The 25,104-nt window shown below is 38.0% G+C and overlaps 1 protein-coding gene across 1 annotated transcript; it reads right to left on the bottom strand.

Moving 5' to 3' along the window:
- On the bottom strand, positions 1-25,104 carry CENPH (centromere protein H). Its single transcript, XM_034656315.1, has 9 exons — positions 24,845-25,104; positions 17,067-17,122; positions 10,096-10,144; positions 9,632-9,706; positions 7,932-7,988; positions 5,657-5,720; positions 5,262-5,313; positions 3,183-3,346; positions 1-257 (listed from the first exon to the last, which is right to left on the bottom strand). Exons 1-9 carry the CDS (start codon positions 24,976-24,978, stop codon positions 165-167), a joined length of 744 nt encoding a protein of 247 aa, XP_034512206.1. The 5' UTR covers positions 24,979-25,104; the 3' UTR covers positions 1-164.

Here is a 25,104-nt window from a genome sequence, read left to right as displayed (position 1 = left end):
TTCTTTTAGAGAATGCCACTTTAATTAACATATTTGAAAGAACAAATTCCATGTTACAGTGTTAAGCTACAAAAACTTTACAATATTAGTTCCAAAAACACTAAATAAAAATTTTACTTGATGTATCATAGATTTAAACAAAAAATAACAAAACAGAATTCTTATTAGATCATGGCGAGATTCTTCTCAAGCTGTAGAACAGTTTCCTTAAAGGCAGAATCCTCTGCCCAATTGGCTTTACTTCCTAAAATGAGGTTCTGTAATAAAAAAAGAAAAAAAATTTTATATTAAAGTTACAGTATGTTTAAAAATTTAACAAGATTTTTGAAAATTCTCTTTCAGGGGTGCCTGGGTGGCACAGCGGTTAAGCGTCTGCCTTCGGCTCAGGGCGTGATCCCGGCGTTATGGGATCGAGCCCCACATCAGGCTCCTCTGCTATGAGCCTGCTTCTTCCTCTCCCACTCCCCCTGCTTGTGTTCCCTCTCTCACTGGCTGTCTCTATCTCTGTTGAATAAATAAATAAAATCTTTAAAAAAAAAGATTTTATTTATTTATTTGAGAAAGAAAGCAAAAGAGAGAGAGAGAAAGCAAGTACAAGTAGGGGGGAGGAACAGAGGGAGAGGGAGGTGCAGGCTCCCTGCTGAGCACGGAGTCCTATATAGGGTGGACTCAATCCCAGGACCCCCGGATCATGACCTGAGCTAAAGGCAGACGCTTAACTGACTGAGCCACCCAGGTGCCCTCCTCCTTCACTAATCTTATCAAATATTTACCAAACTAGGTGTGGACATCTACTCTATAAAAAATACATTCTTTGGGTGCCTGGGTGGCTCAGTCAGTTAGGGGTTGGACTCTTGGTTTTGGCTCAGGTCCTGATCTCACAGTATTGAGATCAAGCCCTCCCCCTGTTCCACCTTCTCAGCGAAGAGTTTGCTGCTTCTCTCCCCCTCTCCCTCTGCCCCTCCTCCTACTTATGCATGCTCGTTCACTGTGTCTCTCTCTTAAATGAATGAATGAATGAATGAATAAATAAATAAATAAAATCTACCCCCCAAAAAGAAAAAATACATTCTTGTATCCTCATTTCCATTTTCAGTTAGGGTTCAGCTTTGATCCCCATAATGCTACGGAATATTTACAATGTTTACAACAATTTTTTTGGCTTCATCAGTTTTTGGAGACACCTTTTACCTATTAGGGATGTTTGCAATGGTATTCTAGATTAAAGGAAAAAGACTGCAGCTGTGGTTCAGTCATTTTGCACTTCTACAGCAAAAAACAGTTTAAGCATAAACTGTGATCCCTTATTTTTTTAAAAAGAAAAACTATGGGGGCGCCTGGGTGGCACAGCGGTTAAGCGTCTGCCTTCGGCTCAGGGTGTGATCCCGGCGTTATGGGATCGAGCCCCACATCAGGCTCCTCTGCTATGAGCCTGCTTCTTCCTCTCCCACCTCCCCCTGCTTGTGTTCCCTCTCTCGCTGGCTGTCTCTGTCTCTGTCAAATAAATAAATAAAATCTTTAAAAACAAAACAAAACAAAACAAAAAAACAAAAACTATGGCTCAATGATACCAAGTTACTAATTCAAATTCTGTTCAAAGAGATTTTAGAATTTAAGCGTCATATTGTTACGTATAAAAATATTTAAAAATTTGGCCTACACAGGGTACATTCTTGCTATAGGGCTGGTGTATATAAATCCAATTAAAAATTTACAAAGGCAAGGGGCGCCTGGGTGGCACAGCGGTTAAGCCTCTGCCTTCAGCTCAGGGCGTGATCCCGGCGTTATGGGATCGAGCCCCACATCAGGCTCCTCTGCTATGAGCCTGCTTCTTCCTCTCCCACTCCCCCTGCTTGTGTTCCCTCTCGCTGGCTGTCTCTATCTCTGTCAAATAAATAAAAATAAAATCTTAAAAAAAAAAAAAAATTTACAAAGGCAAAGGGAAGTAAGCATTCAAACATGACTGAACCCATTAGGGGCAGGAGCTTCTAATGCAGCCAAAGCTATGTTCTGCTTAACAAAGCAATGATTTCATTAAATCAAAATTAACACTAAGAGGATATGAATAAAAGCTAAGAAAGACAAAATAATAGAAGTCTCAAAGCAGTAGGAAGGAACATGTGCCAAAGAAAATTAATAGGATCCTATACTTATGATGCAATCTTCCACTGGAGGTTAGTCTAAGGGACTTCCTTACTGCTAACAGAGTAACAACCGCTGCTACTAAAAGGTAGGATTAAGACCTGATGAAGAGGGGCGCCTGGGTGGTTGAGTGTCTGATTCTTGGTTTTGTCTCGGGTCATGATCTCAGCATCATGAGATTGAGCCCATGATGGCTCTGTGCTCAGTGTGGAGTCTGCTTGAGATTCTTTCCCCCTACTTCTCCCTCCCTGCTGCTTGCATTCTCTGTCTCTTCAATCAATCAATCAATCAATCAATCTTAAAAAGAGACCCGAGGAATAATTTCTTATGGTCAGATACAAGAACTCATATTCTACAATGATAAGCTTTACATATAATATTTGCTTTACACATAGTGAGCAGTTTTAACTGTGTATCTTCCTAATTGAAATCTGGTAATTTAAGTATTTCATCTCAACAGTTGGAGACATTTTATAATTCAAAAGAGTAATGAAAACCCTCCAGAATAAAGGAACACATAAAATTTAAGAGGTAATATGCTAATAACTACCAATATTTATTGAGAATCTACTTGGACCAGACATTATGCTAAATAGATTAACAGGAATTATCTTTAGGTTTTATAACCTCTCTTTCTAAACAGGGAAATTGACATTTAGAAAACTTAAATAATTTCCTCAAGGTTTGCAACTATTAAGTTGCAGTATGGACAGTAATTGTACATCCCCGTCACCCCCATGCATGTTTTTCCCCACCTCCCAAGTTTAAGGTCTAATGTTTTCCACCATTATACCTGTCTGTCTTCACAAGGCTGCTGAAATCATTCCACTTATAAATGCCTAAGATCTAACCATAATAAAAAGTCAAAGCCTTAAACATTAAATAGCCATAAATTCCAAATACATGTAAACAGACTAATATTTAGTATTGAATTCATGATTTTTTTCAGGATCAAAGACTAACAAAGCAAATCTGAAAGTAACAGAACCAATCATTTTTTAAAAAGTTCTTTACCTATACTTTCCTTATATAAATGTTACCTGGAACACATGTTGAATAACTGTAGTAATTTGTATCTCCATCTGCAGGTTTTGTTGTATGGTCTTTATCTTGTCTGAATTCTCCATATCGACCAAATCATCTTTCTGTTTGTTCTTTTCAGTCTGTATTTCTAAAAGCTTACTCTCTGAAGCTTGTTTTAATTCTATTAGGTTACAAAAAAAAATACTATATTTAATAACTCCTACAAACAAGAATCTGGAAAAACTGTGAAGCAGAACAGTTCCTGACTTTATCAGTTAAGAGAAAATATTTCATAAGCATCATTTTAAGTTGCAGTTCTATTTTGATTCTGAAAATGACTTTCTTTGTGAAAAATACCAGTATTTTAACTTTATCCTTAGCAATGTCCTGCATGAAATGTTCAGAGTATGTACATATGATAATGACAGCTGTCTACTTATGTTTGAAGTGACATCATGTTAAAGAGGACTTAGTCAGAGTTGCCAAAAGAAAGGTAGAAGATATATGTAAGGAGGGGTGCCTGGGTGGCACAGCGGTTAAGCGTCTGCCTTCGGCTCAGGGCGTGATCCCGGCATTACGGATTGAGCCCCACATCAGGCTCCTCCGCTATGAGCCTGCTTCTTCCTCTCCCACTCCCCCTGCTTGTGTTCCCTCCCTCACTGACTGTCTCGATCTCTATCGAATAAATAAATAAAATCTTTAAAAAAAAAAAAAAAAGAAGATATATGTAAGGAAATACCTTTTCCTCCTTTATTTACAAAAATGACATATCAACAAGATAAATTTTCAATGAAGAGATTCTCTTCTCCAGGGATAAACATATCATCAACCATTTCCTATAGTTCCTGAAATGTTTTAAGAATTAAACTCTTTGAAAACATAAATGGGTGTGTCCCAGGAGCTTGGTTCCTTGATATTAACGGATCAAAAATAGGTTGGAATGCAATGGAAAAACATTAAACATCCAAAGGGTGATTAGATCAGATGACCAGAACTACTTCTGACCCTGAGATTACTTACAAACAGGCAAATCTGTGTAATATGTTAAAATAATAAATCATGCCTATACTATTAAATGAAAAAGTCAGTTTACAACATAGAATAAAATGAAGCCAATTTTATTAGATAAGAAATAAGCACTGAAGGGGCCCCTGGGAGGCTCAGTCAGGTAAGGCTCTGATTCAATTTCTCAGGGTCCTGAGATCAAACCCTATGCCTGGCTCTGGACTCAGCATGGAGTCTGCTTGAGCTTCTCTCCCACCCTCTTCCTCTGCCCCTTCCCCTGCTTGTGCTGTCTCCTTCTTCCCCTCAAATAAATAAAATAAAATCTTTAAAAAAAAAAAAAAAAAAGGAGCCGCCTGGGTGGCTCAGTCGGTTAGACAGTTGCCTTTGGCTCAGGTTATGAACCTGGAGTCCCGGGACCGAACCCCACATTGGGCTCCCTGCTCAGTGAAGAGCCTGTTTCTCCCTCTGCCCCTCACACCCTTGTACTCTCTCTCTTGTGCACTCTCTCTCTCAAATAAATAAAACAAAAATCTTTAAAGAATAAAAGCACCAAAGAGTGATTATCGCAGTAGTAAATCTAAAAATTTTACTTTCCCTAAGTATACTTTTCTGTTTCCAAATTCTACCAAAAATGTGTATTACTTTAAAAAAAAAACAATAATTTCAATGCAAAAAGCTACTTCATAATCATTAAGTTAAAAAGCTATAGAATCATATGTATCAAATGATAACTTAAAATTATGTATATATAAATATGTTTATAGGGACATGGAAAAACTACTGGAATGATATATGCCTAACTGTGGTCACACAGGAAGGAGGTATGGCTTTCACATTGTACTTTGATGTGTCAGTTGATTTTTTCTCCCTGAGAATGTATTAATGTAGTGATTTAAAGTTCTAAAACAACAAAAATGAATCAAGTGAAATACATTTTACATACTACTTTTAGAAATGCCATGCGCAAAATTTTAAGAAAATCTGAAAATTAAGAAATTTCTCAATGGCTGAGATAACTGGTCTTATCAATATCCACAGTAAGTGAAAATGTTTTCTACAAAAAACAAAAACAAAATAACTGTTCCACGTACGTAACCTCTTCTTTCTAACATCAAGCAGTTTTTCCTCCAAATCCCAAGATTCCTGTTATTAAAAATAAAAAGATTAAGGCATATGACCTCAGAACAAACCAATAACACTTACTTCACTGAATTTTATCTATTAGCCCATGTTTTCCAAACCTCCAGTTTTCAATCCCTTTATTTCCATACCAAAAAAGAAAAAGGATAGTAGCTTAAATTTTAAGTAAATAATTAGTCACAATAGTCAGAAACAACTGAGTTATGAGAAAAAGAAAACTTAAGAACAGTGAATTCCAATCATACCAGTAACCTTTGGGTAATCCCATATAATCATACACAATACAGTTGCCAGTAAAAAGTTACTGAAATCACGAGAATGTATAAGCAGCCCAATGTGCAGTTACCTGGTGTGATTTCATTATTAATTTGTTTAGCTTTAATACATGTTTCATGTTATCCATGAGGACACTGAAAAGGAATAAAAAAAATGATTTATTAACCTTGAATTAAAAATATCATTAATGAACAAATCAATTACTATGTATTTCCTTTCATGAAATTTACTTATACTTCAATAGAAAGTTATCTTTTAACAAAATAAAACTGGAAAAGTTTGATGTAAACTAAATTTCTGTTTAAAATTAGAGATGCAGGGGCACCTGGGTGGAGCAGTCAGTTAAGTGTTGTACTTGGTTCAGCTCAGGTATGATCTCTGGGTTGGGAGATTGAGCCCTATGCCGTGCTCTGCACTCAGCACAGAATCTGCTTAAGATTCTCTCTCCCTCTGTGCCTCCCCACTGCACTTGTGCTCTCTCTCTCAAATAAATAATTTTTAAAATTAGATGCAAAATATAAATTTAAAAAATTAGAGATGCGTTTCCCTAGAAAAATTTGTAATCATAGACAATAAAAAATATGAAATTTAAGCATGTAGGAACATTTCTAAAAATCTATTTTGGAGAAAAAGCCCTAATAACATGCTAATAAGTTGCTTTTTAAAAAAATAAACTTTATTTTTGAGAGCAGTTTTAGGTTCATAGCAAAATTGAATGGAAGGTAAACCCACATACATGGCCTCCTCAACTATCAACATCCCCCATCAGAAAGGTCTATTCATCAAAATGATGAATCTACATTTAACATATCATTATCATCCAAAGCCCATAATTTATATTAGGGTTCACTCCTGGTAGTGTACATTCTATGGGTTTGACAAATGTATAGACATGTATTCACTATTATATAGCATCATAGAGAATAGTTTCAATGAATATTCAAGCTGCTTCTTACCTTCATGTCTTCAACAAATATTTCTGAGTACCTACTACATGCTAAGACCTGTTCAGGCACCAGGAATATAAAGCAAAGTAAAACACCAAGAGGAAAGAATCTGCTGAAAGAGAAAAATGAAACCACGACTATAGTATGGTTTCATTACAACCGGTTATGAAAGAGTTGTGCACAGAGTAGAACAAGGGAAACTCTTGAATCTTAAAGGACATGAAGTAATTACCTAGATTATCTAGTTTGCAATAGATGGAGCCAAAGAGTATAAAATAAGCCTGGTTCTTATACTTCCAAGTGCCACAATCCTTTGGGAGGATGTTTAATGTGGATCATCACATGACTCCCAACATGCCCACTTGGACTCAGAGATTGAGTCAATAGGTTTGGGAAGGGACCAGCAATGTGATCACTGTGATAATACTAATTATTCTGATATCAACCAGGCATGAGAAACACTGCATGCAGAAGGAGTTTGCTGAGGAGGCTGAAAATGTGAATCTTTGCATAGACCTGGGAAAGCTAAACTCATTTTCTACTAGTTACAGCTATACTGGTTTGTAAACTTTAGAACTTGCTAAAGGCACTACCTCAGCCCATTTGGTCTTTCTGTCCTCTTTGGGGGTCAATTTGTCCTGTACATCTCTAACTCAAGAATGTTTAAGGCTCACCTTTTATGGAGAAGCAATCGTTAGAGGGCCCAAATTCATATTTTAGGATTTATGTAATCCTGGAGTTAGATGGAATATGGGGAGAGTACATGATCAGTCTGAACTAAGACACCCAGAGAGGGGAAGTGCCCAGATGCATCTTAACACATTTCTGGTGCTAATGGTAGGGGATATTTTATCACAGGATTTTTTAGAGCTTTGAGAGATATGAGCATAGGTAAGTTCCCTGAGGCCAGACACAAAGGACCAGATTATAGAGAACCTTGACCGCAAAAGTTTTAATTTTATATTCGTGGCAAACATTTTAACATATACAAGCTCATTTCTGCCGGTGAAAAATGAGGCATAAACTTCCTGTCTCATTCCTATCTCAATAACTAATTCCCGGGTTACTGGATAAATGAGACAGCTCTATCTCTGTTTTACAATAAATACTGAACAAAAGTAAACTTTCGAAATCTTCCTTCAAAGTTTTCAGGCTGTCTGGCTAAAAATCTCCATTGCTTCTTAGTGTTGCAATCCAGACAAAATGTCAGTAGGACTGTAAAAATTATAATGCCCACAAAAATTTGTCACTTTTCTTATTTCCCAGATAAAGGTGGTTTGGCACTGACAGCTAATTAACAAAAATTCAGAAAACTAAAGTCATTATGCAGATCTCCCTTCTTTACTCTCAGCCTTAATGAATTCAGAAAACAAGAAAAAAGAAAAAAAACAAACGTACCTAGTCCTGGGGTTAGTTTTCTCTAGGTTTTTTTTCAGTGCAGTTGAAAGTTGCATCCTACGGCGCAAGGAAAAAAGCTGGCGTTATAAAACATGGATAACATTTGTGGAACATTTAAAAGACAAAACGTATATATACAACTTAAAGACTGATTTTTCTTTAAATGTAACCTAAACCATAAGTATGTTTATAAACACTATTGTATGGGAAATACTTTGATAAATAAGTCACAGAAATGGAAAATGAAAAGATAGAAAGGGCTGCTCCACGTGGTTGCAGCTGAAGGGCCGATGAGACCTGAAATCAGCCTGGGCTTTGTCTCCAAGCCATCCACACTGGTGCAGGGACAGGATGAAGCATTAAGGCACTACAGAGATCAGCAAAGGCCTGACCTGGAGTTGGGGAATACAAAGCCATACCTGAACGGACACTTTAAAATATGCATACATACAAACTGCATAAATTACTTTTAAATCCAAATAGCTAATGAGTAATAATGAAAAGGCAATCAATTTAGCAATATTAAAGTCATTTCTGCCTTTCCATCACACAAAAAAATTCAATTCATTAAAATGAGATATTTTAATAGCTCTCAAGTCATCTTAAAAAATATTATTTAGGGGGGCGCCTGGGTGGCACAGTGGTTGAGCGTCTGCCTTCGGCTCAGGGCGTGATCCCGGCGTTATGGGATCGAGCCCCACATCAGGCTCCTCCGCTATAAGCCTGCTTCTTTCTCTCCCACTCCCCCTGCTTGTGTTCCCTCTCTCGCTGGCTGTCTCCATCTCTGTCGAATAAATAAATAAAATCTAAAAAAATATATATATATATATTATTTAGGGCACTTGGCTGGCTCAGTCCGTGTAGCATGCAACACTTGATCTCAGAGTCGTGAGTTCAAACCCCATGTAGGGCAAAGAGCTTACTTAAAATGAATTAATAAAAAGTACATATAATCTATGTACCGAGCCAGCTTACAAGAATATGGAAAAATGTTCACTATTAGAAGCAATTAAGAGGACTTTAACTACTTTTCAATTAAATGTACAAGAAATTCATCTGGAAGGGCAGAAACTCAAGGAAGTAATTTTAAAAGTCATTCACTTAATTGAGATTATTAATTCAGATCACAGGTCTATAAGAGATCACGTTTGTCTTATTAACAACTGTATACCAACACGTACAAAGCTTAAGACATAGTAACCATTCAAATATTTGTTCAATGAATTTTAAAATACGGATGTAAAACCTATATTAAAAATATATTTAGGGGCACCTGGCTGGCTCAGTCAATAGAGCATGAAACTCCTGATCTTGGGATCGTGAGTTCAAGCCCCATGTTGGTGTTTTACTTAAAAATAAAATCTTTAAAAGATATATCTATATATATTTAAACTTGATGACAATTCTTTTACTTGATTAATAGTCATAATCGAATCCATGTAATCCTTTGAAACACTGGATTTAAGCTCACCCTTCTATTTCTTTGATATTTGCTTATTAGGTCAATCTTACGTAACTACTTCAAATGAAGGTATTAATGAATGATGTAACTTTTCTCTCAGGGCTCAAAATTTGTGTAACTGTTATCTAATGGTATCACTTGATTAATCATTTAGACTAATTAAAGTATTCCCTCCACCTCAAATCACAACCATTTTGCATTCAGTTCACAATACTTATACCTAGAATGTAATAATTACCTGTCTAATGCAAGCTTTTTCATTTCAAAAGCAATTTTCACCTCTTCAATTTCATTTTCCAGGTCTTCAATTTTACTATCAAAGAAGTATAAACAAAAAATTTTCAGCTATATCAAAAAAACTCACTGAACATCAAAAAATATATACAGTAAACCTTTGAAAAAAGTAAAATGATCCTATGTAGATAAAATTATTCTACAGGTTCCCCACACTGATGCATTTATAGATTTGGTAAACAGATGCCTCTGAGATTCTCAACTAATTATCTCGTGAACGGGAATGCCAAAGTGCTACTGTGACCACTCAGGTACATGTTAAGTCCATCTCCCATATCAACAATTCTTAGTACATGCATGAAAAATTACTTGGAAAAATAAAGAAAAGGAAAAAGCAAGATAGTGGTGTAAGATGTGTAATAATAGCAAATCTTAGTAAAAAAAGCAAAATTTAAAAATATGACATACACTTCAATTTGCTTATCTTGCATGATTTGTTCTGGAGTTTTTTCTTCATCTAAAATTAAAAATTTTTTGAAGTTAGTAACAGTTTAGAAGAGTGCAGTCCAATAGAAATATAATGTAAGCAATAAATGTAAACCAAAAATTTAATTTTTAATTTTTTAGTTTTCATATTATAAAGCAAGTGAAAATATTTCAGTGTAACTTATTTTAACCCAATAGGTCTAAAATATTATCTTTCAACATGTCATTAATCTAAAATTACTAAATAAATATTTTATAAACTTTTCTTCTGTATTTTGCATTTATAGTCCCTCTCAAGGACTAACCACATTTCAAGTGTTCAATTGTCATATGGAGCTAGTGGCTACCATACTGGACAGAACAGTTTGAGAATAATGGAAAATAAAAAAGGATTAAAATATTAACAAGAGCAATGTCAAAAAGATCACCCATATGCCTATATGTTAGAAAAAAACAATCAGGGGTGTCTCGGGGGCTCAGTCCATTAAGCTGTCTTCGGCTCAGATCATGATCCCAGGGTCCTGGGATCAAGTTCCACATAGGGCTCCCTGCTCAGTGGGGAGTCTGTTTCTCCCTCTGGGCTCCCCTACTCATGCGCTCGAGCTCTCTCTCTCTCTCGCAAAAATAAATTTAAAAAAAAGAAAAAAGAAAAAAAACAATTGGAAATTAAAAAGTAAAATTTCTGGGGCGCCTGGGTGGCACAGCGGTTAAGCGTCTGCCTTCGGCTCAGGGCGTGATCCCGGCGTTCTGGGATCAAGCCCCACATCAGGCTCCTCTGCTATGAGCCTGCTTCTTCCTCTCCCACTCCCCCTGCTTGTGTTCCCTCTCTCACTGGCTGTCTCTATCTCTGTCGAATAAATAAAAATAAAAAAAATCTTTAAAAAAAATTTTTTTTCTTTCAAAAACATGAAATATTTAAGGATAAATTTAACAAGATATGCATATGACCTCTACACTGAATACATTCAAATACTGAAAAGATATATCATGTATAGGTATTATAAGAATCAATATGGCTATTACAACAATTTCCCCCATATTGATCTATAGATCCCAACTGAATCCCAATCAAAATTCTCAGACCCTTTTTTTTTTCTGTAGAAACTAACAGGCTGATTTTAAAATGCATATAAAAGCCCAAAGGACCTAGAACAGTCAAAACCATTTTGATAAAGAACACAACTGCAAGACTTACAGGAGTTGATATGAAGATTTACTATAAAGCTACAGTAATCAAGATAGTGTGGCACTATTATAAGCACAGACAAATACCTCAAGGGAACAGAGCAAAAAGCCCAGAAATAGACCCACACATATACAATGGAGAAAGGAAAGTTTCGAATACATAGTGCAAGAAAAATTAGATTTCCATGGGGGGAAAAAATGAACCTTGATCCTTAGCTCACACCATACACAAAAACTAACTCAAAAAGGATCACAGAAATGAATGTTAAACCTAAAACCCTAAACCTTGTAGAACAAAACAAAGGAGAAAATCTTTGTGACCTTGGAGTGGTCACAGATTTCTTAGAGAGGACTTAAAATCACATACCACAAAAGAAAAAAAAATTGATAAAAATCAGTTCATCAAATGAATGCCTTAGGTTCCTCAAAAGACAGTTAAAAAACAAAGGCAAGTTGGGCATCTGGCTGGCTCAGTCAGTGAAGCATGAGATTCTTTTTTTTTTTTTTTGAAGATTTTATTTATTTATTTGACAGAGATAGAGACAGCCAGCGAGAGAGGGAACACAAGCAGGGGCAGTGGGAGAGGAAGAAGCAGGCTCATAGCAGAGGAGCCTGATGTGGGGCTCGATCCCGTAACACTGGGATCACGCCCTGAGCCGAAGGCAGACGCTTAACCGCTGTGCCACCCAGGTGCCCCATGGAGCATGAGATTCTTGATATCAGGGTGGTGACTTCGAGCCCCATGTTGCATGTAGAGATTACTTAAAAATAGAAAGATCTTAAAAAAAAAAAAAAAAAGGCAAGCAAAAAACTGGGAGAAAATACCTGCTGAACATATAAGTAGATACACAGATACCTACATATCTATACATAGATACCTACATCTATATATATATCTGTAACTACATATAGCTATCTGGAAAAAATAACTATATATATAAAGAACTCAAATTCTCTAAGACTAACAATCCAATTAAAAAATAGGCAAAGATTTTAACATTTCATTAAAGTATATTTACAGATCTCCTTCATAAATGTAGATATATTAATTGCCAATAAGCACATGAAAAGATACTCAACATCATTAGTTATCAGGGAAATGTAAACTAAAAACCACATGCGATACCACTACATACTTACTAGAATAGCTAAAATTTAATAAGGGTGACAGTATCAAATTTTAAAGAACATGCTAAGTAAATGGAAATCTCATGCTTTTAGGAAGAACGTACCATAATGGTGTAACCATTTTACTTTTTTTTTTAAGATTATTTATTCATTTATTTATTTGAGAGAGAGAGGGAGAGACAGAGAAAGAATGCACACAAACAGGGGGGAGGAGCAGAGGGAGAGGCAGAAGCAGATCTCCTGCTGAGCAGGGAGCCCGATGTGGGCCTCGATCCCAGGACTTTGAGATCATGACCTGAGCCCAAGGTAGACGCTTAACCAACTGAGCCACCCAGGCACCCCAGTGTAAACATTTTAGATGTCTGGGCAGTTTCTTAAAAAGTTAAACATATAGGGGTACCTGGATGGCTCAGTCGGTTGGGCATCCGACTGTTGATTTCAACTCAGGTCTTGATCTCAGTGTCGTGAGTTCAAGCCCCGTTCTGGGCTCCACACTGGGCATGATATTAAAAAAAAAAAAATGTTAAACATATCGTTACCACATGAGCACACAATCTCACTTTTAGGTATTTAACCAAGAGAAATGAAAAGAAGTGTACAGAAAAAGACACATAGAAATGACAAATGTCCATTGCAGCTTTATTCATAATGGGCAAAAACTGCAAACAATTCAAATGGCCATCAATAGGCCATCAATAGGTGAATGGATAAACAAAATGTGGTATAGTCATCGTGAAATATACTCTACAATAAAAGAGAAAAAATTACTCAAACAAACAACATGGATGAATCATAAAATTATGCAAAAGCAGCCAGACATACTGGGAGTGACTACTAACAGGTACTGGGTTTCTCTTTAGGGTGATGGAAATGTTCTGGAATTGGATATTGGTGATGATTACACAATACTGTGAATATACTAAAAACCTACTTAACTGTACGTTTAAAAATGAATTTTATGTTATATGAATTAAATCTCCATTAAAAGAAAGTTGTCACATACACAGAAATACATATATAATGCTGTTTACATCAAATTCTAGAACAGTGCTGTCCAAGAGAAATTTGGTAGAAATTTTCAATATCTCTGCTGTCCAAACAGCTAGTCACTAGACACCATGTGGCTACTGAGCATTTGATACGTAACTAGTGCAACTAAAGAACTGAATTTTAAATTTAATTTTAATTAATTTAACTTTAAGGCCACATGTAGCTAATGGCTACGACACTGGACAGCCCAACTCTAGAAGGCAAATCTGGAAAAACAGATTACAATGGTGTGTGCTGGGGGTAAGTGCAGGGACTGTGAAGTAGAATAGGGGAGGTATAACACACATTCTATGTTTTGATTGTGGTGGTTGTTACACTGATATATACATTTGTCAAAACTCAACAAATTGTACTCTGAAAAGGGATGCACTTACTATTTAAAAAAAATCCATCAAGCAATAAAGTAACATACTCTTTTAATGGTAAAATAATTGATTTTAGATAAATATCTTTTTTCAAAGACTACAACCTCATTTCATGCCCTAAAGCAGTAATCTCCTTTAGTTGTAGAAACTCTTCAGCGTGCACTATCGAGCCTACTCAAGTTTTCAGATGTCATAATCCCTTAAAAGAGGAATTATATATAGTCGGAAAACAAGGACTCTATAAGGTGGACTATTTCTTAACACTTGGATTTTACTCTCATGTCACCTTCTCAAAGACACCATCTTTGATCACAGTATCTGAAGGAGCCCCTCCTTATCACACCATGATTTCCTTCATCACACTTACCATACTTCACAGTTATCTTGCAATGCTTCTTTCCTTACCTGTTTTGCTACATAGAAATTAAGCCCCACTAGGGCAAATTCTGCCTCCTTCAACACTATGTCTCCATGCCTAGTTACATGTCCCTAGTGGGGACATGCTGAATACTTAAAAATGATTTGAATGAATGCAGGAAAATGTAGAGGTAATTTCTCAAAGGTCCAAATTCTGAATAGCTTTCCCCCAACATCCTGTCCTCTAAGAAGATACATTATCCTTTTTTATTATGTGGGCTCTCATGCCAGCAAAAGAATTTAGTCATATCCTACGTCCCATCTATGAGGTAAACATCACTAGTTTAATATAAGGAGCATGGGTTTGAAACAAAGAGATCATTAATTCCACCAGGGGAAGGACGGTGACCTGCCATTCATTTTTTTAAGTTTTAATTTATTTATTTGAGAGAAGAGAGAGAGAACACAACCAGGAGGAGGGGCAAAGGGAGAAGGAGAAGCAGGCTCCCTGCTGAGCAGAGAGCCTGATGTGGGGCTCTATCCTAGCAAGCTGGGATTGTGACCTGAGCCGAAGGCAGAGGCTCAACCGACTGAGCCACCCAGGCGCCCCTATACTGATCATTTTTTTTTTTAAAGATTTTATTTATTTATTTGACAGAGATAGAGACAGCCAGCGAGAGAGGGAACACAAGCAGGGGGGAGTGGGAGAGGAAGAAGCAGGCTCATATCAGAGGAGCCTCATGTGGGGCTCAATCCCATAACGCCGGGATCACGCCCTGAGCCGAAGGCAGACGCTTAACCGCCGTGCCACCCAGGCGCCCCATACTGATCATTTTTGATGGAAGCATTATTGATATAATGGAAGGTCATGGCTTTGGAGGCAAGAAGACCTGGTTCATATCCCAGTTTCACAAGTTACTCGTTATACTAAGCAGAAAAGAGGCCAGGCGGCTCATTTCATAGTCCTATTTTTTTGTTGTTCTTGTTTTGCGTTAAGACTTTAGAAAGCCTGGAATATCAGATGGGCATCACACTAGAACTGCCTTTGGATCTACGGCCTTATAAAAGAACCTGAGCAGAGTCTGAAAAGTTCCTAAGTTAAACATGTATTCAGGTGAAGTGACTAAGTCATCTATGTGGCCCCTCAGGTTTTCCACAATTCTTGATTCAACATAAAGTATTGGTTGGTTTTATTCTTTTTTTTTTTTAAAGATTTTATTTATTTATTTGACAGAGAGAGAGAGACAGCCAGCGAGAGAGGGAACACAAGCAGGGGGAGTGGGAGAGGAAGAAGCAGGCTCCCAGTGGAGCAGGGAGCCCGATGTGGGGCTCGATCCCAGGGATCACGCCCTGGGCAAAAGGCAGATGCTTAAAGACTGAGCCACCCAGGTGCCCTTTGGTTTTATTCTTTAAGCCTATTTCACAGAGAAAGAAAAACTCACCAAAACCTATCTTTGAGACCCAAAGTCTTACAAATTAGGTTGCAATAATGGTTATTACTTTAGGAGAGCTAAACCATTATTTTAGTACTCTCTTGCTCCTGAAGACTTCTAGATTTTAAAAGATAAATTTACAGGGGCACCTGGGTGGCTCAGTTAGTTAAGCAACTGCCTTCGGCTCAGGTCATGATCCCGGAGTCCCAGGACTGAGTCCCACATCGGGCTCCCCGCTCAGTGGGGAGTCTGCTTCTCCCTCTGACCCTCTCCCCTCTCATGCTCTCTCTCTCTCAAGTAAATAAATAAAATCTTAAAAAAAAAAAAAAAGATAAATTTACATTTTTTTCAGGGGAGACTGGGTGGCTAAGTCTGTTAAGCGTCTGCTTTCGGCTCAGGTTATGATCCCAGGGTCCTGGACTGAGCCCTGCATCGGGCTCCTTGATCAGTGGGGTGCCTGCTTGTTCCTCTCCCTCTATCCCTCCCCCTCCCCTTGCTTGTGCTTTGTCTGTCTCTCTCTCTCAAATAAATAAATTTTTTTTTTAAGATTTTTTATTTCCTTATTTGAGAGAGAGAGAGGGAGTGAGAGAGAGCATGAGCTGGGGGAGTGGCAAAGGGAAAGGCAGAGGCACACTCCCCACTGAGCAACGAGCCCGACTTGGGGCTCAATCCCAGGTCTGGGATCATGACCCAAGCTTAAGACAGATGCTTAACTGACTGAGGCACCCAGCCATCCCAAATCTTTTTTTTTTTTTAAAGATTTTATTTATTTATTTGAGAGAGAGAGACAGAGATAGTGAGAGATAGCACAAGTGGGGAGGAGAGGGAGAAGGAGACTCCCACTGATCAGGGAGCCTGATGCAGGGCTCAATCCCAGCATCCTGGGATCATGAAGTGAGCCAAAGGCAGACCTTTAACCAAATGAGTCACCCAGGTGACCCTCAAAAAAATAAAATCTTTTAAGAAAATGTAAACTTTTCCAGTGTTTAAAATCGAAATTATCATTCATATCTGTAAGCTAATCTCCCTTCTGCCTCTCATTCCTATCTTCCAGTGTTTCTTGAAGTATAGATCTTAGCTCACTTGCTTAACAATCATCTCATCCACTAATTTAATCTCCAAGCTGTTCATGATCAAGTCCTATGATTCCTTCCCACAGAAATTTCCCAATTCTCTGATCAACAGAACTTAACTGTCTTGCATTCTTAGTTTGTTTTTTTGTTTTGTTTTGTTTTAATCTATTTCCTGAATTCCTAACAAGTTCCTGAGGGACAGGGCAATTGTGTTTTTTGCCTTCTTATATGGTATAGTACCACATTATGCTGACACTCCCATTCCCTAAATAAATAACTTTTTGTAAAGTTGATTTTCTTTTCTCTAGAATATTGTTCATCACCAAGCTCACAAAATCTTATTTGAAAATGAAAATACTTACTTGCATCAACCATTGATTTATATTCCAAGAGTTGTTGTTTTGTCTGTGCTCTCAGCCTGAAAGCAAAAAGAGAAGAGAAAGTCATATATATATATATATATATATATATATATATATATATATATATATATATATATATATACACACACACACACACAAATATACTTTTTTAAAAATTAAGTAAACTCTACCCCCAACATGGGGCTCAAACTCAAAACCCTGAGATCAAGAGTTGCATGCTCTGCTGACTGAGCCAGCCAGGTATCCCAGAAAGTCATATATTTATAGAGGTTTTACTCATTACTACATTATAAACCAACTCACATTTTTCAGAAGTTTATGCAATAAAACGAGTGTAAGTAAACTCAGCAATAAGTCTTCTAGTTTGGCCTGAATGATTTAAAGTGGGTGTAAAGAGAGTTCTAGTTGAAGATGGGGTTGTAGGAAAAACTATGTCCTCCTCCACTGAACACACCAAATTACATCTATTAATTGAACAATTCCTCCTAAAAAACTAAGGGCTGACTGAACAGCTACTGAATAAACAAAGATAGAACAAAAAGAGAACAGGAAGAGAGATGGAGACATGCCACAGTTTAAAAGATTAACTGGCATTTACAGCCACAGCTCCAGTCAGCCAACTAAAGTCACCAACAACACACTGCACAGGGGACACCATACCAAGATCACCCCTTCAAGTTTAGGAGAAGCTCAGTGTTTAACTTCTATAAAAACAAACAAAAACTCAAGCAAAATGGGGGAGACAGAGGAATATGCTCCAAAAGAAAGAACAAGGAAAAAAAAAAAAGAACTAAATGAAACAGAGATAAACAATAAGCCTGAAAAGGAATTTAAAGTAATGCTCGTAAAGATACTCACTGGGCTGGAGAAAAGAGCGGAAGAACTCAGTGATACCTTCAATAGCAAGACAGAAAATATTAAAAGAAACCAATCAGAGTTGAAGAATGTAATAACTGGGGAAAAAAAAATATACTGCAGGAAACCAAGAGTAGATTAAAGGATCAGAAGAATATATCAGTGATCTGGAAGAGAGGGTAATGGAAAGCATACAAGCAGAAGAGCACAAAGAGAAAAATGGTTCAAAAATATAAATAGATTAGGGGCGCCTGGGTGGCACAGCGGTTAAGCGCCTGCCTTCGGCTCAGGGCGTGATCCTGGCGTTATGGGATCGAGCCCCACATCAGGCTCCTCTGCTATGAGCCTGCTTCTTCCTCTCCCACTCCCCCTGCTTGTGTTCCCTCTCTCACTGACTGTCTCTATCTCTGTCGAATAAATAAATAAAATCTTAAAAAAAAAATATATATATATATATAAATAGATTAAGAAATCTTTTGGACAATATCAAGAAAACATTTACATTATTGGGATTCCAGGAGAAGAAGAAGAGAAAGGTGTAGAAAAGTTATGTGAAGAAATAACTGAAAACTTTCCTAAACTAGGGAAGAAAACAGATGTCCAAGTCCAAGAATCACAGAGAGTTCCAAACCAGATGAACCCAAGGAGTTCCGGGCCATGGCACATAAAAATTAAAATGTCAAATGTTAAAAATAAAATAAAGATAAATTTTAAAAGCAGCAAGAGAAAAACAAAAAGTACCTACAAGGGAAAACATGAAGCTATCAGCTGATTTTTCAGGAGAAAATTTGCAGGCCAGAAAGAAGTGGCATGATATATTCAAAGTGCTGAAAGGAAAAAACTACAACCAAGTACCTGCAAGGTATTCAGATTTGAGGAGATAATTTCTTAGACAAACAAAAGATAAAGAAGTTATCACCACTAAACCAGTGTTATAAGAAATGTTAAAGGGACTTCTTTAAGTGGAAAAGAAATGGCCCAATAGGACATAAGAAAATGATGAATAAAAAGTTGTAAAATATAATAACATAAAAATAAACTGTGGAGAAGTCAGTCAAAAGGGAAGAGAAGGGGAAAAAGAAAGATTTTTTTCTTTTACTGTTTTTGTTTTGCTTTTTTTAGAATGTGTTTGAACTTAGGTGACCAAAAAAGTAACATGGACTGCTATTTATCTGGATGTTATGAACCTCATGGTAACCACAAACCGAAAACCTATGAGAAATATGCAAAAAATAGAACGAAGTCAAAGAAAACACTATATTCACCGATCACAAAGAAAGAGAGCAAGAGAAGAAGAGAGCAAGAAAGGTGTTTTGTAGAAGAACTACAAACACAACCAGAAAATAAATTTTAAGAATGGCAGTAAGTACGCACTTATCAATAATTACTTTAAATGTAAACGGCCTAAATGCTCCTATCAAAAGACACAGAATAGCAGAATGGATAAAAAAACAAGACCCATCTATAAGCTGCCTATGAGAGACTCATTTCAGACATAAAGACCCACACAGACTGAAAGTGAAGGGATGGAAAAACGTCCACCATGAAAATGGAAGCCCCCACCCACCCAAAGAAAGCCTAGGTAGCAATACTTTTATCAGACAAAAGAGACTTTAAAGACCATAACAAGAGACAAAGAAGGGCATTACATAATGAGAAAGTAATCAATCCAACAAGAGAATATAACAACTGTAAATATCTACACACCCAATACTGGAGCACTTAAGTACATAAAGCCACTGTTAACAGACGAAACAAGAGAAACTGATGGCAATATAATAATAGTAGGGGGACTTTAACAATACACTTACATCGATGGATAGATCATCCACACAGATAATCAACAAGGAGACAATGTTTTTGAATGATACATTGGACTAGATGGACATAACAACATACACAGAACATTCCATCCAAAAACAATAGAATAAACATCCATTTTCAAGTGCACGTGGAACATACTCCATAATACATCTAACCTTACACCTAAAAGGAACTACAAAAAGAAGAACAAAATCCAAGGTGAATAGAAGAAAGGAAATAATACAGATCAGAGCAGAAATAAATGACATACGGACTGAAAAAAGAAAAAAAAAAAATCAATGAAACCAAGAACTGGTTCTTTGAGAAGATACACAAAATTGATAAACCCTGAGCCAGACTCATCAAGAAAAAAAGAGAAAGGACCCAAATAAATAAAATCAGAATCGAGAGGAGTAACAACTGACACCACAGAAATACAAAGGATTATAGGCGCATGCTATGAAAAATTATATGCCAACAAACTGGACAACCTAAAAGAAATAGCTAATTCCTTGAAACACACAATCTTACAAAACTGAACCAGAAAGAATTTAAAAAGTCTTAATAGACCAATTACAATAAGAAAATTGAATTGGTGATCCAAAAACTACCAAAAAGAGCTGCCTGGGTTGTGAGTTGGTTAAGTGTCCAACTCTTGGTTCCAGCTCCAGTCGTGATCTCAGGGTTGTGAGATCAACCCCGATGTCAGGCTCTGCGCTCAGTGTGGAGCCAGCATGAGATTCTCTCTCCCTCTTGCTGTGCATCTGCCCCTCCCACTCATGCTCTCTCTCCTTCTCAAATAAATAAATGTAAAAAAAAAAAATTTTTTTTAATAAATAAATAAATCTCAAAAATGCCAGGACTAGCTGGATTCACAGATGAATTCTGCCAAACATTTAAAGAAAAGTTAATACCTATTCTCAAAGTATTCCAATTAAAAAAGAAAAAAAAAACCAGAAGAGAAAGGAAAACTTCCAAATATTCTACGAGGCCAGCATTACCCAGATACCAAAACCAGACAAAGACACAACAAAAAAAGAAAATTACAGGCCAATATATCCCTTGTGAACATAGATGCAAAAATCCTCAACAAAGGGGCGCCTGGGTGGCACAGCGGTTAAGCGTCTGCCTTCGGCTCAGGGCGTGATCCCAGCGTTATGGGATCGAGCCCCACGTCAGGCTCCTCTGCTGTGAGCCTGCTTCCTCCTCTCCCACTCCCCATGCTTGTGTTCCCTCTCTGCTCGCTGTCTCTATCTCTGTCGAATAAATAAAATCTTAAAAAAAAAAAAAAAAANAAAAAAAAAAAAATCCTCAACAAAATATCAGCAAACCACATACAACAACACTTTAAAAAAATCATTCACCATGATCGGATGGGATTTATTCTAGGGATGCAAGGGTAGTTCAATATCCGCGAATCAATCAACATCATACACATCTATAAAACAAAGGACGAAAATCATGCGATCATCTCAACAGAAGCAAAAAAAGCATTTAACAAGATTCAACATTCATTCACAATAAAAACTCTATTAATTAAGAGAGAGAGAAAGAGAGGGGCACCTGGGTGGCTCAGTCGTTAAGCGTCTGCCTTTGGCTCAGGGCGTGATCCCGGCGTTCTGGGATCAAGCCCCACATCAGGCTCCTCTGCTGGGAACCTGCTTCTTCCTCTCCCACTCCCCCTGCTTGTGCTCCTCTCTCACTGGCTGTCTCTCTCTCTGTCAAATAAATAAATAAAATCTTTAAAAAAAGAGAGAGAGAGAGAGAGAGAGAACAAGCACGAGCTGGAAGGGCAGATGGAGGGAGAGAGAATCTCAAGCAGACTCTGTGCTCAGTGTGGAGCCTGACAGAAGGCTCAAAATCATGACCCTGACATCATGACCTGAGCCTTAAAGCAAGAGCTGGATGCTTAACCAACTGAGCCACCCAGGCACCCCCACCCTCACCACTTTTATTCAATATAGTACTGAAAGTCCTCTCCACAGCAATCAGACAAGAAAAAGAAATGAGGCATCCATATTGGTAGGGAAGTTAAACTGTCACTATCTGTAGACAGCATGATACTATACAGAGAAAATCCTGAAGACTCAACCAAAAAACGTACTGGAATAATTGAATTCACCAAAGTGTCAGTATACAAAATTAATACACAGAAGTCAGTAACATTTCCATATACTAACAAAAAAGTCACAGAGAGAGAAATTTTAAAAACAACACCATTTACAATTGCACCAAAAAGAATAAATACCTAGGAATAAACCTGACCAAAGAGTTGAAAGATCTGTACTCTGAAAACTATAAGACACTGATGAAAGAAATTGAAGATGACACAAATGGAAAGATATTCCATGTTCATGTATTAAAAAAGTATTGCCAAAATGTCCATATTACCCGAAGCAATTTACAGTTTCAGAACAATCCCTACCAAAATACCAACACCATTTTCCACTAAACTACAACAATCATACTAATATTTGAATGGGGGGGTGCCTGGGTGGCTCAGTTAGTTAAGCATCTGCCTTTGGCTCAGATCATGATCCCAGGGTCCTGGGATTGAGCCCTGCATTGGGCTCCCTACTCAGTGGAGAGTCTGCTTCTCCCTCTCCCTGTCTCCCACCTCCCTCCTCACTTGTACTCTCTCATGCTCTAATAAATAAATACAATTTTATAAAATAAAATAACATAAAATAAAATAAAATTTTTACAGAACCACAGAAGATCCCAAATAGCCAAAGCAATCCCGAGAATGAAGAATGAACCTGGAACTATCACGTTTCCATATTTCAAGATATACTACAAAGTTGTAGAGATCAAAACAGTATGGTACTGGCACAAAAAGAGACATATGGATTTTATTAAAAATTTTTTATTTACTTATTTGAGAGAGAGAGTGCACAAGCAGGAGGAGCAGCAGAGGGAGAGGAAGAAGCAGGCTCCTCACTGAGCAGGGAGCCTGATGTGGGGTTCGATCCCAGGACCCCGGGATCATGACCTGAGCCTAAGACAGATGCTTAACTGACTGAGCCACATAGGTGCCCCCAACCTTTTTAAGTTGTACACCTGAAACTAATGTAACATTGTGTCAACTATGCTCAAATCTTATGGGGCACCTGGCTAGCTCGGTTCCCTGGCTAGCTCAGTTCCCGTTGTGAGTTGGAGCCTCACATTGGGTGTAGAAATTGCTTAAAAATAAAATCTCTTTTTAAAAAAAGGGAAGCCTCAGAGGAAGATGCAATATGGACTCCAGTGGAAAAATAGCAACTATGAGAAAAAGTTAAAATTCTGATTTCTAAATTTAATATGCCACACTCAAGAAATATGGGCTACACAAAGAACACATCAAAATGGTGAAAACTGCAAACATTGTTAACAAGTTTAAAAACAGTTTGTAACATTCCTTGGATATATAGAAAAATAACAAATATACTAATTCTTGGATAGATAATTCACATAGTTTCTTAGTTGTCCTAGGATTGTACTTAACTGAAAATCATAGGTAAGTAGAAAAGCTATGGGTAAAACACTAATTATTAAGTTATACTTACAAGATGTTGTACATTTACATGGTAGTTTCATAATTCTGAAACTGCTCTGAGATTTTGAGACCTATATCAGTAGCTAAAGCGACATTAAAAAGATTTTTAGGGGCGCCTGGGTGGCACGGCGGTTAAGCGTCTGCCTTCGGCTCAGGGCGTGATCCCGGCGTTATGGGATCGAGCCCCACATAAGGCTCTTCCACTATGAGCCTGCTTCTTCCTCTCCCACTCCCCCTGCTTGTGTTCCCTCTCTCGCTGGCTGTCTCTATCTCTGTCGCATAAATAAAAATAAAATCTTTAAAAAAAAATTTAAAAAAAAAAGATTTTTAAACCTCCATGGTTTAAGTTTCTTAAAATTCCTGGAAATTCCAAATGAAAGGAATTTCTTACAGGTTAAGAAGTTAGGCTAGCGTTTTAAAACACACTGTTAAGGGGGCGCCTGGGTGGCGCAGTCGTTAAGCGTCTGCCTTCCGCTCAGGGCGTGATCCCAGCGTTCTGGGATCAAGCGCCACATCAGGCTCCTCCGCTGGGAGCCTGCTTCTTCCTCTCCCACTCCCCCTGCTTGTGTTCCCTCTCTCGCTGGCTTTCTGTCAAATAAATAAAAAATAAATAAAATCTTTTAAACACACACACACACACACTGTAAGAACAGTTCCCTTTTAGCTGAAATAAAAAAGGTAATCCTATATCTTTAATATTTTAGAATTTTTTGTAGGTAGGAGGGAATTTTTTAAGTGACACTGTGCGGCTTATTAGCCAAGACCTTTCAAAGTAATGGTAAAGCTACAATAGTTAGAATTCTTTGGGGAGGGAGAAAAAAATCCCCTATAGGATAGTTTTTGTTGTTTTTTTTTTCTCCTTTAAAGGGGCCAAACAAGTATTTTAGGCTTTGCGAGTCATACGGTCTCTAGTGTAGCTACTCAACTCAGAACCGGTAGCGGGAAAGTTGTACTCCAATAAACCCTTCCTTAACGGCCTGAAATTTGAACTTTGTATAATTTTCACGTGTTATTAAATATTCCTCCAGGAATTCGTTTTGTCCCAACCACTTAAAGACAGAAAAACTATTCTTAGCCTGAGGGGCCATATCAAAAGCCACACCAGGCTCAGTGGAAAAGTATAAACATCACCCGCTTGGTAGGAAATATAACAAATGAAGCTTCTAGATTGAAAGGGTCGTAACCATAACACAAAGAGGCAGGACTTTTTTTTTATGTAGATGAACCTCACAACCCGTTTGAATGCCGGGGCCGCAGGGCATCAGTGGATGAGAAAAGGGGGGGAAATTACAGCTCCGAAGGCCCGAAGGGCCCGAGGCACTGTGCTATAAACACTTGCCTCCAAGTATCACATTTAAGCCCCACGGCAACTCTACTAGGGTGTAACCCTCCTCTTTTTCGAAGATGAAGCAAGAGGCTTAAGAAGCTTAACTGAATGACGCAGTTACGCAGCCACTGAGCGACCAAACCAGAATTCGAAGGCTTCGGGACCCTGAGAGCGAAGGGCGGGGCTCTCGGCCACAACGCCCGCTTGGATCCGGCTAAGCCGGCCGGAGGGAACAACCTGAGCAGCAGGGTCAAGCGGTCCTCTGGACGCGCTTCCTGGGCGCCAGCGACCTGTGATGGCCCGCCTTCCCCGCCTCCCGCTCCGGAGTCCGCGGGCTCGGTGGCCACTTGCTCTCCGGGTTGCTTCTCCATTCAGACTGGCGCGAAGAAGAATCTCCCGGGACCGAAAGATGCAGGCTCAGGACCCGACTTTCCCGCCACTAAACTGACGCCGGGAAAGGGCCAGAGAACGGCCAGGCTTCGTCCCGCCCCTTCCAC

Source organism: Ailuropoda melanoleuca, chromosome 3 (genome assembly GCF_002007445.2).
Source record: "Ailuropoda melanoleuca isolate Jingjing chromosome 3, ASM200744v2, whole genome shotgun sequence".
NCBI lineage: Eukaryota > Metazoa > Chordata > Mammalia > Carnivora > Ursidae > Ailuropoda > Ailuropoda melanoleuca.
This window is presented reverse-complemented; position numbering and strand designations above follow the sequence as displayed.

Excerpts from the sequence above, each read along its gene's own strand:
- CENPH (XM_034656315.1), bottom strand. The coding sequence starts at position 24,978 with ATGGAGAAGCAACCCGGAGAGCAAGTGGCCACCGAGCCCGCGGACTCC. Across the intron at positions 7,989-9,631 it reads AAAAAGCTTGCATTAGACAG|GATGCAACTTTCAACTGCAC; the intron begins GTAATTATTACA and ends CTTGCGCCGTAG. Across the intron at positions 5,314-5,656 it reads TAATAATGAAATCACACCAG|GAATCTTGGGATTTGGAGGA; the intron begins GTAACTGCACAT and ends TTTTAATAACAG.